Source organism: Bubalus bubalis, chromosome 16 (genome assembly GCF_019923935.1).
Source record: "Bubalus bubalis isolate 160015118507 breed Murrah chromosome 16, NDDB_SH_1, whole genome shotgun sequence".
NCBI classification, from domain to species: domain Eukaryota; kingdom Metazoa; phylum Chordata; class Mammalia; order Artiodactyla; family Bovidae; genus Bubalus; species Bubalus bubalis.
The window spans coordinates 35,075,040-35,090,287 of NC_059172.1; the positions used below are offsets into that span (position 1 = coordinate 35,075,040).

The 15,248-nt window shown below is 36.3% G+C and overlaps 1 protein-coding gene and 1 pseudogene across 1 annotated transcript; both read left to right on the top strand.

Moving 5' to 3' along the window:
• The first annotated feature begins 6,825 nt into the window (after window positions 1-6,825).
• On the top strand, window positions 6,826-7,782 carry LOC112579468 (annotated as a pseudogene).
• Window positions 7,783-13,922: 6,140 nt separating this feature from the next.
• LOC112579469 (olfactory receptor 52J3-like) lies at window positions 13,923-14,974 on the top strand. The gene has a single exon (XM_025265914.3). It carries the CDS (start codon window positions 14,039-14,041, stop codon window positions 14,972-14,974), a length of 936 nt encoding a protein of 311 aa, XP_025121699.2. The 5' UTR covers window positions 13,923-14,038.
• Window positions 14,975-15,248: the final 274 nt, after the last annotated feature.

Here is a 15,248-nt window from a genome sequence, read left to right on the forward strand (position 1 = left end):
ATAAAGCATGTTAGACAGTTTGGGGCAGCATGAAGAGTTATTCAAATACCAGAGATCTCTAAGGTTTGCTCAGAATGTAGGGCTGATACATCTGCACTCCCATCCTTTCTTCATTGCCTTTTTCTGAAGGCCTGATCTAAGTAGAGAAGCCCATGCAAAAATTTATTCTCAAGGAAAGCTCACCCTGAATCAACTCACATCAGAGTTAAACAGAGGCCACCTATTCAGGGGTCATAAATCCAAAGGGGCTCAGTTGCTCCAAGAAATCTTACACAGGCCTGTTTTTCACAGCCTGTTTACCCTGATGAGAGTCCTGAAACCTTCCACCTGGCTATTGTCAACCTAGCCTGTGACACAAATGAGAGCAAACTGCATTGCCTTACCTCACCAGGGGTGCTCCTGGGATGAGGATGAGTACCCACCTCAACTTAAGAAAACTTCATAACTTACAGCTTTTCATAATGAGCTCAGTTATAGACATGTTTCCCATTTTCTGAGGGTCCCATGGGCACTGAGTGGGAATGATTTCCCTATAGTGTCAGGGAAAGATGACACTGGGAGTTAAAGATTTGAGTTCAGAAATCAGGTTGTAAGTCTTTAGAGCTGACATTTTCATAACAGGAAAATCCAAGAAAGAGGAGAGGGAAAGGAGTCTTCCTCAATTGCCTGGAGTCTGCCTTTCAGCAGGATCGCTTACATCTCAGAATTGGTTGTTTTTAAAAATAAATGCACAAATCTAAGAAAAACACCAATACAGTATACTAACACATATATATGGAATTTAGAAAGATGGTAACAATAACCCTGTATATGAGACAGCAAAAGAGACACTGATGTATAGAACAGTCTTTTGGACTCTGTGGGAGAGGGAGAGGGTGGGATGATTTGGGAGAATAGCATTGAAACATGTATAATATCATATATGAAACGAGTCGCCAGTCCAGGTTTGATGCACGATACTGGATGCCTGGGGCTGGTGCACTGGGACGACCCAGAGGGATGGTTCAGGATGGGGAACACGTGTATACCTGTGGTGGATTCATGTTGATATATGGCAAAACCAATACAATATTGTAAAGTTAAATAAAATAAAATTTAAAAAAATAAAAATAAATGCACAAATCTAAAAAGTGAAGATAATGTCTAGTCCCTTTGTTTTAAATAATGCCTTTTTATTTTTAATATAAGAAAAGATAAAGAAAAACTAATATCAATCTTAAAGTCACCTTGATATTTAAATTATATATCATAATTTTCATATTAATATGATTTTAAATATTCAAATTATATTAGACTAAATTTTATAGCATAACCTATCTCAAGACATGATATATACTTTATTACTTTCATATTAATCAGAATAAATTCCATTGTTTTTTTTTTAAATGCACATCATGGTGATTTGATATATAAATATATTTTAGAAGGATTTCCCCTCCTCCCACATCTAGTTAATTAACATATCTGTAACCGCACATGTTTATTTGTATGTGAGAACATTTGTGTGTGTGTGTGTGTATGTATAAGAGAGAGAGCATTTAAGTTCTACTCCCCAGCAAATTTTGATTATATAATATAGTATTATCAACTATAGTCCTTAAGTTAGGTGCTAAATCCTCAGACCGTATACATCTTATAGCTGAAAGTTTGTACCCATTTACCAATCTCTTCCCATTTTTTCCCCTAACATAGCCCTTGGCAACTATTTTTGTACTGTATATCTGTTTCTATCACAGAAAATTTATTACATGAAACAAATGAAAATGTGACTTTGTTGAAAACTGAATAGCATTTAAACATTATTGTGTAAACTTTGACATCTTTATAAACAATCAAGCCACTGAGATTTATTGCTTGATTTTACATGTATGTATTCCAGGCTAGCTTTTGACCTTTAACTAATTTTTGAATCTTTATTGTGGGTGACAATCTCACTAATTTCATTCATTGTACAACTTGGAATTTTATCATTTAACTTTAAATTTAGTTATATTCTTTATGTTATTGTTAGTGTGTCTTATATACATTACATATACACAGTGAGAGGGGAACAGGCAGGAAGGCCAGGGGTCTCTAAACGGAGGAAATAGGCTACTAGTGTCAGATATTTTTATCTCTCTCTTAAGCAGAGGAGGAAACAAACTAGTGTTATATTTTTTTCCCCTTCTCTATACAAATTTAAGAGACTTCCCTGGTGGCTAAGATGGTAAAGCATCTGCCTTCAATGTGGGAGGCCTGGGTTCAATCCCTGGGTTGGGAAGATCCTCTGGAAAAGAAAATGGCAACCCATTCCAGTACTCCTGCCTGGAAAATCCCATGGACAGAGAAGTGTGGTAGGCTACAGTCCATGGGGCTGCAAAGAGTCGGACATGACTGAGCAACTTCACTTTCACTTTATACAAAGTTAAAAAGAGGTTTCTCTTAAAATTCTGTGTTGCCATAATGACACCTGGTTCCACCTGAACTTTTCTCAAACCTTGAGCTAACTAATGCATTTTTGTTATGGAAATGTTTGCCTTAAGCTATGTTAACGTACTATACATTTACCCTAGACTCTGTCTTCAAGTCAGTTCCACCTAAAGGCTCAGATCCTGTATGTTTTACTTGTACATTGTTCTCCTAATCTATGTTAATAAAACTATATATTTGCTTGGAAATCTGCCTTTCTTTAAGATTCATGTCAATCGTTTTACGGCCCAGGATGACTCACCCAATCCCAATGCTATCTCAATGCATGTTGTGAGTAAGGGGCCTGGTGCCATTCTCTGAGTTTTGAGACATTTCCTTTCTCTAATTAGCAGACTGCTAGTAGCTATATAATATCCGGCTAAAGACTAGCAGAGGGCACTCTTTCTGCCCTCTTCTGATGTCTATGTCAGAAACCTTCTCTATCTCTTTTATACTTTAATAAAACTTTATTACACAGAAGCTCTGAGTGATCAAGCCTCGTCACTGGCCCGAGATTGAATTCTTCCCTTCTGAAGGCCAAGAATCCCGGTGTCTTACATGATTCAGCAAAAGCCTTTCAACAGCTGCTGCTGCTGCTAAGTCACTTCAGTTGTGTCCAACTCTGTGTGACCCCATAGACAGCAGCCCACCAGGCTCCCCTGTCCCTGGGATTCTCCAGGCAAGAACACTGGAGTGGGTTGCCATTTCCTTCTCCAGTGCATGAAAGTGAAAAGTGAAAGTGAAGTCAGTCGCTAAGTAGTGTCAGACCCTCAGCGATCCCATGGACTGCAGCCTTCCAGGCTCCTCCGTCCATGGGATTTTCCAGGCAGGAGTACTGGAGTGGGATGCCATTGCCTTCTCCGCTTTCAACAGCACAACCCCATTATTTGGAAATTCTATATTTGCAAATTTACCTACTCTCAAGAATTTATTTGTAACCTCAAATAAATAGTTATGACATTTTCACAGTCATCTGTAGACATGCAAAGATCTGGGACAAATTAAATTGCCTGACATGTACATTCTCAGCTGAGGTGGACTTTTCATTTCCTCTTTCACGTTGTAAACAAGTATTATTTTTGTATTCTATTTAGTGCCACATTTTTCTTATTTCCATGTTTCTTGTTGATAATCTTGCTGTTTGTAATAGCTGTCAAGTGTAGTGAACTGCACTAAAATAAATAAATATTTTAAAAATTTACTTTTGAAGTGTACTAGAATAAAATAATATTTATCTGCATTGTCCTTCTGAGTGAGTTTGTTTCCTGGAACACATGGCTACAACAGTGACAAGAAGCTTGTAGGAACCTAGATCTGCATTTCCTGTAGGAATGATATTTTCCTACATTTTAATTCAGTGTCCATGGTGACTTTATGGAAAATAACTAATGAGAATAATGAGAAAGGACTATGCCTGTGCATGAATACATATCATATGTATACGTACACTGCCCCCACTCACCACCACCACACACACACGTTCGTCCGGAGCTGGGCTTACTCTCTCATTCCCCCACAGGAGAACTCAGGCTGAGGGAATTTCTTGGTGCAGAGCAGTGCCAGTCTGAGGAAAGGTGAGTGATGAAGGCAAAGTGAACATTTCTTCTTACTCTTACTAATCTGTTTTGTCTTGTTCTTTGCTCCACCAGGATCCTATAACCTCCCATCTAGATTTTGGAACTCTTATTTTTATCCATTACTGGTTGCTGAGCAGGTGTTTCTGTGAGGGAAGAGTACAAAGACCTCCTATTTAGTCACCTTCCTAATGTAAACCTGACATCTTTGGTTTCCTTTCCTTAGAAACCAGGGCTCCCTAATGGCTCTCTTTTTTTGACTCAAAACCCGATTAGAATCTTGAATCCTCAGAGGTCTTTTTTGTGCTTTATAAAACTGGCTGTGGGGAATTTCTACTGAAAGCTCCTCCAGGCAAAAAGCAGTGCTCTCATAAAGACTAAGTGGTTTAAGAAAAAACAGAGACAGGATTCCATCCTGGTGCTCTGTCTGGTGAGTCTCCTCTGTCTCCTAAATCACAGTGTATCCAGAGGCCACAGTGATGGACAAAAGGAAAGATGAGAGAAAGAAAGGAAGAGAAGAGACACAAGATAAGTTTGAGGGAAAGAAGACTGAGACAGAAGTTTAGAGAAATGGATAAGATCATAGTTAGGAAGGAGCATGTAATCATAATATACATATTTGGATTTCAGCCTCAATCTATCCTGTGCATTTTAGAAAAATCACTCTCCTGACACCTAAAGAATGATGGATAGCATGGTATCTTTGAAGTAGGCTCAAAGTGTTCAATATCTATTTACAACTAAAAAAATATTATATTTAGGGCTTTAACTTTATTCCTTCTTTTATAGATGAAAAATGCTTGTCACTTACTTTCTTTTGATTACACTGTAAATAAGTCATGAATCTGGGTTTCAACACAGTTGGTCTGACTGCAGACCTCATACTTTCAAGTACTGTAAAGTACTGTGCTGTAATAAATCCAAGAAATGATAATGATTTAAACTAATTTCATTATGAATGAGACAAATGCACTGATTTTTAAAATACTGAAGAGGTAAAATTAGTTGTACTTTTTTATAATGTATGAGAGAAGAGGATGCTACTCAGATATTTTTCTTTTTTTTTTAAATTTAGGTATAATTGACATATAATGTTATATTTGTTTCAAGTGTACAACTTAACCTACATCTTATGAAATGATCACCACAATAATCTGATTAACATCCATCACCATAGATAGTTACAACTTGATTTCTGGACTAGGAATCAAAAAAAAAATAATAATAATAATTAAGACTGTCGTTAACTTATGTTAATGAATCACAGAAAATTTTGCTTCCATAATTGAATTCTACTTTCAATTATCTATATCACACATTTTTAGAGTATTCACTGTTGCATTTCAAGGCCACAATATTATGGAAGAAAGAGTTTATTCTTAAAGGCATTTCACAGAGTGCCTCCTACAAATAACATCTATTGCTTTCAGCTTCCCTTGTTTTCATGTTTGTCATTTCCTCCTAGGAGTTCCCTGCTTTCTCACACATATCATCAGGTCTAGATGATACCTGATTGTCTTAGTGAAACTGTGATCATAATTTCCATTGCTCTTCTGGCATTTTCCAATAATACAAAATGATGAAAAGACTTCTTACTACAAAACCACTATCAGTAATGAATGATGAAATTTTTTTTTTAAATACTCATCTAACAATTGCCATAAGTAAAGTACATGAAAATCTGAAAGAACAGCTTTGGTAATTTTGAAAATGGTAGACACAGTTTGCTCAGAACAGGCATCTATTTAGTTTTTTCTTCAACATATTTGCCATGAATCTTAAACTGTTACAACTATGACCTCCTTAGATTATAATGAAGATATGACATCTTGTATTCAGATGGATGTGGGTTTAAAAGAGATGATGTGTCTGTTTGAATGTGTGTAGAGGAGAGGGAGCTATGTACATATGATATGGGTTAGGCATGTATTAGCTTTTCCTTATTTCCATTCTCTTTTCATTTCAATTTACTGATTTCTCCTCTATTTTCTTTCTATAGCTTTATAGCTATAAGCATTACAAGTTTTGACAAGTCTTTTAAACTATATGAGGTTTAGGTCCATACATAAAGATGGGATTAATGTTCTCCTATTTGTGTTTATAAAGATTAGAGATAATATTTGCACATGTTCCACAGCATTGGAATTAGTAGGCAAGTACCTTAATGAATGGTAGTTGATGCTGCCATTTTAACTGCACTTTAACTGCACACTTTAATATTAATGAATAAATATTAACAAATGGCTTACCTGAATCCTTTATATTTATTTTGAACCTTTTAGATTGCATCTTAATGAATATGTGTTCATTAGCAATTATTAAAAAAAATGTTTTAATACTTGTGTTGTTACCACTAATTAAATGAAACTACAGACCATTTTAGAGGCTGGCAAACCCCTATGTATGTCAATATTGAAAATAAATTATGTTGATGATGATGAGAGAAGGAAATTAATGAATTATTAATAGTAAGGCAAAATTTTAGCATAATACCAGTGATAGAACCATTGCAAATTAGCAGAGAATAAAAGTGTTAACAAAGATGAATACATTATGTAGAATTTTTTATAACAATCCACTACAAAATTTCTAAAACCTTCTCAAGAATTTGCTTTTCACACTGATGTTTATGTATTGATACTACATTTCTTACTGTGTGAATTAACTGAGGAAGAGAGTATACTCAATAGTATGGTATTCTTATTTTCCTTAGGTTTAAAACGTTGCAGAGCTTTACTCAGTACTCTGAAGATCGGTAAACACCCATTTGTAAGGAACATGGACTTATGCATTACCAAGTAGGATGTCCCTTCCCAATGATATCCAGTTTCACCCCTCCTTCTTCTTGTTGCTGGGAATCCCAGGACTGGAAACTCTCCATATCTGGATTGGCTTTCCCTTTTGTGCTGTGTACCTGACTGCACTGATAGGGAACTTCAGTATCCTATTTGTGATCCAGGCTGAGAGCCGTCTACACCAGCCTATGTTCTACTTCTTGGCCATGTTGGTTACCATTGACTTGGGTCTCTCCACAGCTACCATCCCTAAGATGCTTGGGATCTTCTGGTTTAGTCTCAAAGAGATCCTCTTTGAAGCCTGCCTCACTCAGATGTTTTTCATCCACAACTTCACTGGTATGGAATCAGCAGTCCTCTTGGCAATGGCTTATGACCGCTATGTAGCCATCTGCAACCCCCTCCGATATAGCACCATCCTCACCAACAGGGTCGTTTCTATGATTGGTGTCGGTGTGTTAGTGAGATCATTTATTTCTGTTATTCCATTTGTATTTCTCATTTTACGGCTGCCCTTCTGTGAGAATCAAGTCATCCTTCATACTTACTGTGAACACATGGGTCTTGCTCGCCTATCTTGTGCCAGCATCAAGATCAATATCACCTACAGCTTAGGTGCTATTTCAATCCTAGTGTTTGATATCATAGCCATTTCCCTTTCTTATGTTCAGATACTCTGTGCTGAGTATTTTCGTCTTCCTTCTCGTGAAGCGCGACTCAAGTCTCTCAGCACATGTGGTTCCCATGTTTGTATAATTCTTGCCTTATATACACCAGCTCTATTTTCCTTTATGACACATTGCTTTGGCTGAAATGCCCCCCATTATATTCACATACTTTTGGCCAATCTCTATGTTACAGTGCCACCAATGCTCAACCCTGTCATATACGGAGTCAGAACCAAGCAGATCTATGGCCGTGTGAAAAAAATGTTATTACAAAAACAAGGAATTAAAATGGAATAGCACCTAATATGTATGAGATGGAACTTTTGAGCAGGGAAACAACTTATTATATTAAATTATGTACATTTAAGTGTGATTGACAAAATATGTATTTTGTCTCCCTTCTGTAACAATTTTAATGAGTTCAGAGACTGAAAAATCTAAGCTTTGTTATCCAATTCAAATAGTAAGTGAAAGTCTGTGACAGTCTTTATATATGATATTTGATCACTGGTATCAGTAGATTCAAAGTAGAAATATATAATGTACTATTTTTTGGTATTATATCATTCCTATGAATTTTCTTGATGATTCTCACTCCCTCTTTATCTCCAAGTTGCCCTGTAACTGTTTCTCCCTTCTTACTTTGCAGTCCTCTCATGTTTCTCCTTCTTCCTCTCATTTTCTCTACCTTCAGAACTCAGTCATTTTTTTTAAGGACTGAAATATGATATATTATGATTTCATCATAATTATCAGTTCAGTTCAGTCTCTCAGTCATGTCCAACTCTTTGCAACCCCATGAATCGCAGCATGCCAGGCCTCCCTGTCCATCACCAACTCTCGGAGTTCACCCAGACTCACGTCCATCGAGTCAGTGATGCCATCCAGCCATCTCATCCTCTGTCATCCCCTTCTCCTCCTGCCCCTAATCCCTCCCAACATCAGAGTATTTTCCAATAAGGCAACTCTTCGCATGAGGTGGCCAAAGTACTGGAGTTTCAGCTTTAGCATCATTCTTTCCAAAGAAATCCCAGGGCTGATCTCCTTCAGAATGGACTGGTTGGATCTCCTTGCAGTCCAAGGGACTCTCAAGAGTCTTCTCCAACACCACAGTTCAAAAGCATCAATTCTTTGGCGCTCAGCTTTCTTCAGAGTCCAACTCTCACATCCATACATGACCACTGGAAAAACCACAGCCTTGACTAGACGGACCTTTGTTGGCAATGTAATGTCTCTGCTTTTCAATATAGACATCCAAAATTGTGTCATAGATTAGGTACTTATTTTGCACATAAAATGGAACTAGGGAAATAACTGTCTATAAAAGATTCATTATAAATGTTTGTATAGAGTTTGTCACAGATATATTTATGTTTCATAAACCAAACTAAGACATAAATGTAAGTAAAGAAACCATCTACAGCCTACAGTGGTTGACTACATTCACATTCTTAGTTCTATATGTTCTATAACTTATTTTCAGACTAATTTTGTAGTTGCTGTTTCCTCTTTTCATTAACAGACAGAACTTGTTTGGTCCTAGTTCTGTCTTTAATATACATATTTCAATGATCCTCAATTTCCTTATTTTATAAGCATTGCCATAGTTTTATTTCAAAGGTTAAGCATGAAGACTTAATTACATTGCATAATGTTTATACAATAATCAATATAGTACCTGCATGTTTTTTATAGTAAATAAAAATAATTATTAGCCATTAAGATTATCATCAGACTTCCTTGGTGGCTCAGTGGTGAAGAATCCACCTGCCAATGCAGGACATGTGAGTTTGATCCCTGAATCGGGAAGATCTCCGAGAGAAATAAAATGGCAACCCACTCCAGTGTTCTTGTCTGGGAAATCCCGTGGATAGTGGAACCTAACTGGCTACAGTCCATGAGGTTGCAAAAGAGCTGGACATGATTGGGCGGTTAAACCACTACAACAGCATTATCATCTTTATCATTTGTGTTATCGTATTTTGTTATTGATGCTCACCCCTGACAACAATGTTTCTATTAGAGGTGTTTATGGGTTTTTATTTTAATATTAGCCTTATACAAAATACCCTGAAGCTGTAGTGACACAACTAAAGTACAATTAGTGTCAAATTTAATATATATTATCCACAAATTTAGTTTATATTTTTTATATTTATGTTTAGTGTTACCTCTTAGTCTTTAAAATAGAAATTTGTACTTTGGAAATAATTACATAGTTTATTTTTCTCTTTATCCATATATAATGTGAGGAAAGTTATCTCCACAATCTTCTGTCATTTCATTTATATCTGTTACTTTTAATTATATGTTCATCTTTCTAATTTCTTGTATCCTAATTTCTTATATCATCAGTCTGAGGACTGAAGTACCTTTATTACTGGGCACTTTCAATCTTCCAGATCAGCTGATTTTATTTTATTTGTTGTTGTTGTTTTTTAATCACTAAGTTGTGTCTGCCTTTTTATAACCCCATGGACAGTAGCCTGCCTCTATCCATGGAATTTCCCAGACAAGAATACTGAAGTGGTTTGCCATTTCTTCTCCAGCTAATCTTCCTAATCCAGAGATTGAACTTGTATCTCCTGCATTGGTAGGCAGATTCTACACCACCGAGTCACCAGAGAAGCCCTTTTGTTTCAGAATTATCTGAAACATTTTCATTTTTGCCTCTGATACTACCATCTTACTGTTTCTAGCAATCAGCATATGACATTTGTACTTTTGCTACATGCTGCTGCTGCTAAGTCACTTCAGTCGTGTCCGACTCTGTGCAACCCCATAGACGGCAGCCCATCAGGCTCCCCCGTCCCTGGGATTCTCCAGGCAAGAACACTGGAGTGGGTTTCCATTTCCTTCTCCAATGCATGAAAGTGAAAAGTGAAAGGGAAGTCGCTCAGTCGTGTCCGACTCTTAGCGACCCCATGGACTGCAGCCTACCAGGCTCCTCCGTCCATGGGATTTTCCAGGCAAGAGTACTGGAGTGGGGTGCCATCGCCTTCTCCATTTGCTACATACTCTATGCCAAAAATCTCTCCTGGTTTCAGTTTTGCTATTACATTTAACATTCTTCTTGGTCATCATTTTGTAGAGGTACGCCTAGTCCTTAATAAACTCCTCTGCAATCCAAATATACCTACTTTATAAGACTTACTGACTTGCCCTCCCTTCCCCAACAACTAAATACTAATATTACACTAATTTTCTTACATTTACATTTTAAAATCTATTACTCAAATGAAATCTTACTTCAGAAAAAGAAAAACACTGGTTTACATGGGAATGAATTTCTATATATTAACAAACTCTAGGGAAATTTCTCTTACACTATTTAAAGTAGAATAATGCTTACTTTTTTCATTTATTGTTCATTTATTCAGGGTTTTCTTACAACTTAATATAATATCTTGCAATAACTGCCTATCATCCCCTCTACTCCCAGATCATATGAAATATAATGCTACTTACCTATTAAGTGACTCACAAGCTACTCAATAAATGTATGCTGAATGAATCAATCTAAGAAAGAATGAAAGAACTTATGTGTGTATTTGTCAGTCATAGCATAATATAAGAAAGTTGATATCAAATATATGTATTGATATAAGTTATTATGCCAGAAACTACTGAAACAGGCTGGGTAAAGGATACATTGTACTGAGAAGAAAAGAGTAACTGATTTAATTATGAAAGTAGGGAGCAAGTAAGTTAGCAAAGTTTTCCAATCCAATGAATTTATTCATGCAAAATGGAATATAAATTGGTAAATTATTTGTGACAATAATAGCAACATTAGGTAATAATTGTCTTAATCATGTTTACAATTATTACATGGTTAGGATGTCTCATCATTACAAATAAAAAAAATCATAGTATAAATTTACTTTAGTGTAATGAAATGCACTATTTTGTATAACAATAAGCTCAGTGAAGAACAGGATCAGCTGCCCAAAATGTAATCAAGATTTCAGTTTCTATGTAGCTCTTTAGGAACTAAAAAAATTCTCTCCAAAGGAATATTGAAGTCTTCCTTTCATGATTGAATGCCCAGTTTTAATTTTTCTATGATTAAATATTATACTTTTATCTTTATGCTCTCATTATGTTAGAAATACATTTTGATTTATGACTTTAAAATGTTAGAATAACATATCTTTTTTTTCTTTGGTTCCCATTCATTTTATTTATCTAAACACATTCCTTTTATAAATTTTATATTATTTATTTTTTATTATCTTACACCCAGTAAGACTAGCACTGCATGGGAAAAAAAATTAAAGACTTTGTCTTATAGAAAAATCATGATACATCAATACATTATTGATGAGTGCTAAGACATGGATGTGGGAAAGGAAGATACACGTGTCAGTGATTGATGCCCTAAATTGCATTTTTATATTTAATAAAATTGTGATGCAAAATTCAGCCAGTAAGAGATTCTGTTCACTTCATTCTGTTCACTTCACATGCATGGGTTTTGATGGTAGTAGTGTTGTGTCTCTGATTTCCTATTAACAATATATGCTTGCACTGGGGGAAAGGTGTGGACTAAAGACTATGTCTGCCTCCACATCAGTCCCTTTGCCCCAGGGAAAATGGAATTTTCCCCAGGAGACTCTGAGTTGTTAATCTTGATTCCCAATAGGGGATATGAGTTGGCTTTGCTTTCAGACATGACCCCAAAGATCCTAAGTACAGGTAGTATAAAACTATATTCTCTTTCGTAGGTGTATTGGAGTTCTCTAGCCCTATTCCTCCTGAAGGTAAGTTTCCTTTGAAATGTGTGATGGAGATGGATAGTCATTAGAGACTACTGTTCAACAGTGAAGGAAAGAGCTACAGTTGAATTTATTAAGCTCTATATCACCATTGTAGAAAGATTTTCTGACAGAAAGAGTTTTTCAGTGGGTCATGCTGAAACAATTTACATTTTTAAATAATCACCTATAAAGGGAACTTAAATTATGGTATAGATGATGATCTCTACTACCAGGGATAATTGTGTATTTGGGCAATTTATGTATTATAATAATTTAAAAATAAAATTGTCATAGACCCAGAGTTAACTGATAGTTTATAAAGCTTATTACCAAGAGGGAAGCAGAGAAGTAAGAAATCTGAAGATGGACATTAAATACAGTCTAGAAGGATTTACTGTCTGGGGATTCTCTATTTTAGTCATAACATTATTAAAATACCTCCCAAAATTTAGACTTTTGTCTCTCACTTTAATCAAGAGTTGATTAACCCGAGACTCCTCTTCCTTCCTCCCTTCCTTCTTTTCTTTATCTCATCCTTTCTTCCTTCCTTTTTATTTCCATTTTTGTTTTCTTCTTTCCCTTCTTTAAGCTCCTCTTTTCCTTCCTCCACTCCTTTCTTCCCATACTCCTCTGCCCCCTTCTTTTCTTCATTAGTGCTGTACTATCTTTTCTTGTTTTTTGTTCCAGAAAGAGTGGATAGAGAGAAAAAGGGAAGAAGAAAAAAAGATGGAAGAAAAGAAGGAAAAAAGAGATGACAGAAAAGAAAGAGAATGAAAGACAGACAAGGTGAGGAAGAAAGAGGAAAGAATGGAAAACCATAACTACAGTGTGGTAAATTAGGAGTACAGATTTCATCAGCCTGAGGCTGACCCTCATAACTGTGATTAGAAAGGTGTTTTTATTCTCTGAAATCATCTCCTTTCAACAAAATTTTCATTGCTTGCCCTCAAACTCTCCCCAACACATGGCAAGGAAGTGTAAAGATTTTAGATATTTTGAGATATTCTTAGCATTATGGCAGCCAGTAGAAACCCTGGAGATTCTTTATTCTATATATCCCATCAGACTATAATATCAAAGAGACACATATGTCTCCTGGAGGTTATTTCAGGCTGTAACGTTTCCTCATTTTGTGCAACTATCTTTGTACTCAATGTACAGTATAACTTCTATATCTTTGTATACCTTTTTTCTATATCTGTGGTATATTACAGTGTGTCATTGGGGTTTATGGATAAATATGAAAGGGTAACTAAATGAAGCATATTTCTTCATTTAGGATATGGTATCAGTGTAAATATTGATACTGAATAAACTGGTTTAAGAAATTATGCTTGATATGCATCACTTTGTATATCTTGGTGCAACTCTCTTCATATATATATATATATATATATATATGCTTTATGTACAGGTATCCGTATCTGACGTTCTGTGATTTGGTGTTGATATGTTTAATTAAGGTATACTTTGTCTTCAAAAAGACTAAAAACTCAACATAAACATAAACTCCTTCATGTTCCATTAATGAATTCTATGTCTTGTATGAGGTTTGAGCAAATGAGCATAAGATATTACTGCCTAATATTGAGAGAAAGGTCTTTCATAAAGTTAACTTTCCTTCCACTGAAAAATAGTCTGTCTGTGACAATACCTGCTTTTGTATGTAAGTTTTAGCATTAACTTTAATAATAAAAATAGAGATAAAAATTAAACCTACTGGTGTGAGTTTTTATCACTCTTATTTTCACTTCCAGAGATGGTCAACTCTTTGTCTTCTCATCAATGACAAGATGCTCCACACCAACACTTCCACTTTCCACCCAGACACCTTTTTCCTTGTAGGCATCCCAGGACTTGAGGATGTCCATGTCTGGATCTCCCTGCCTTTTTGCTTCATTTACTTAATGGCTCTGCTGGGCAATGCTACCATTTTGCTGATTATCTGGTCTGACCACACTCTGCGGGATCCCATGTTCTACTTTCTAGTCATCTTATCAGCCATAGATCTGGCCCTCTCCACATCTGCAGTGCCCCGGATGCTGGGGATATTCTGGTTTGATGCACATGAGATTAGTTTCTCAGCCTGTGTGGCTCAGATGTTCCTGATACACACCTTTACAGGAATGGAGTCTGCAGTTCTGCTGGCGATGGCTTTTGACCGCTACGTGGCTATCTGTGCACCACTCCACTACACAACCATCCTGACGCCACGAGTACTAGCAGGCATTGGTATTGGTATTATAATGCGCCCAATTCTACTCATGTTTCCCATTCTTTACTTAACCCATCATCTGCCCTTCTGTGGGGCTCGAATTATTGCCCACTCCTACTGTGAGCACATGGGAATCGTCAAGTTGGCCTGTGCCAGCATTAGGATTAATGCCATTTATGGACTTTTTGTGGCTTCTTTTCTCATTTTGGATGTGGCACTGGTTGGAATTTCTTATGCCTACATCCTCCATGCAGTTTTCCGCCTCCCATCTCGAGATGCTCGCCACAAAGCCCTGAATACGTGCGGGTCCCATGTAGGGGTCATGTGTGTTTTTTATATACCTTCCCTATTCTCCTTCCTCACCCACCGTTTTGGCCAAAAAATTCCACCTTACGTTCACATCCTTGTTGCGAATCTCTATGTGGTCATTCCACCTGCCCTCAATCCTATTATCTATGGTGTGAAGACAAAGCAGATTTGTGCACATGTGAGTCATGCTTTCAGCTCAAAATAGGGTTGTTTCCTTAGTTCTTGAAGGCCTGGATATAACTGAAATAGTAACTTTCAGTCTACTGTAGACTGATCATCTTTTTAAATGTTCCTTATATCAAAAGGTCTTTCAGATACTAAAAGAACAAAATTTTTGGTCTTAAATCCCAGTGTTTCCTTTTCCTATCGGTGTTGAGTATTTATTCTTCAGAATAGATTACATTTATTCATTACTGTAGGAAACATTCCATTGAAAATCCTTTCATTTTTAACTATGGAGATTGAGTGAAACTCCATAT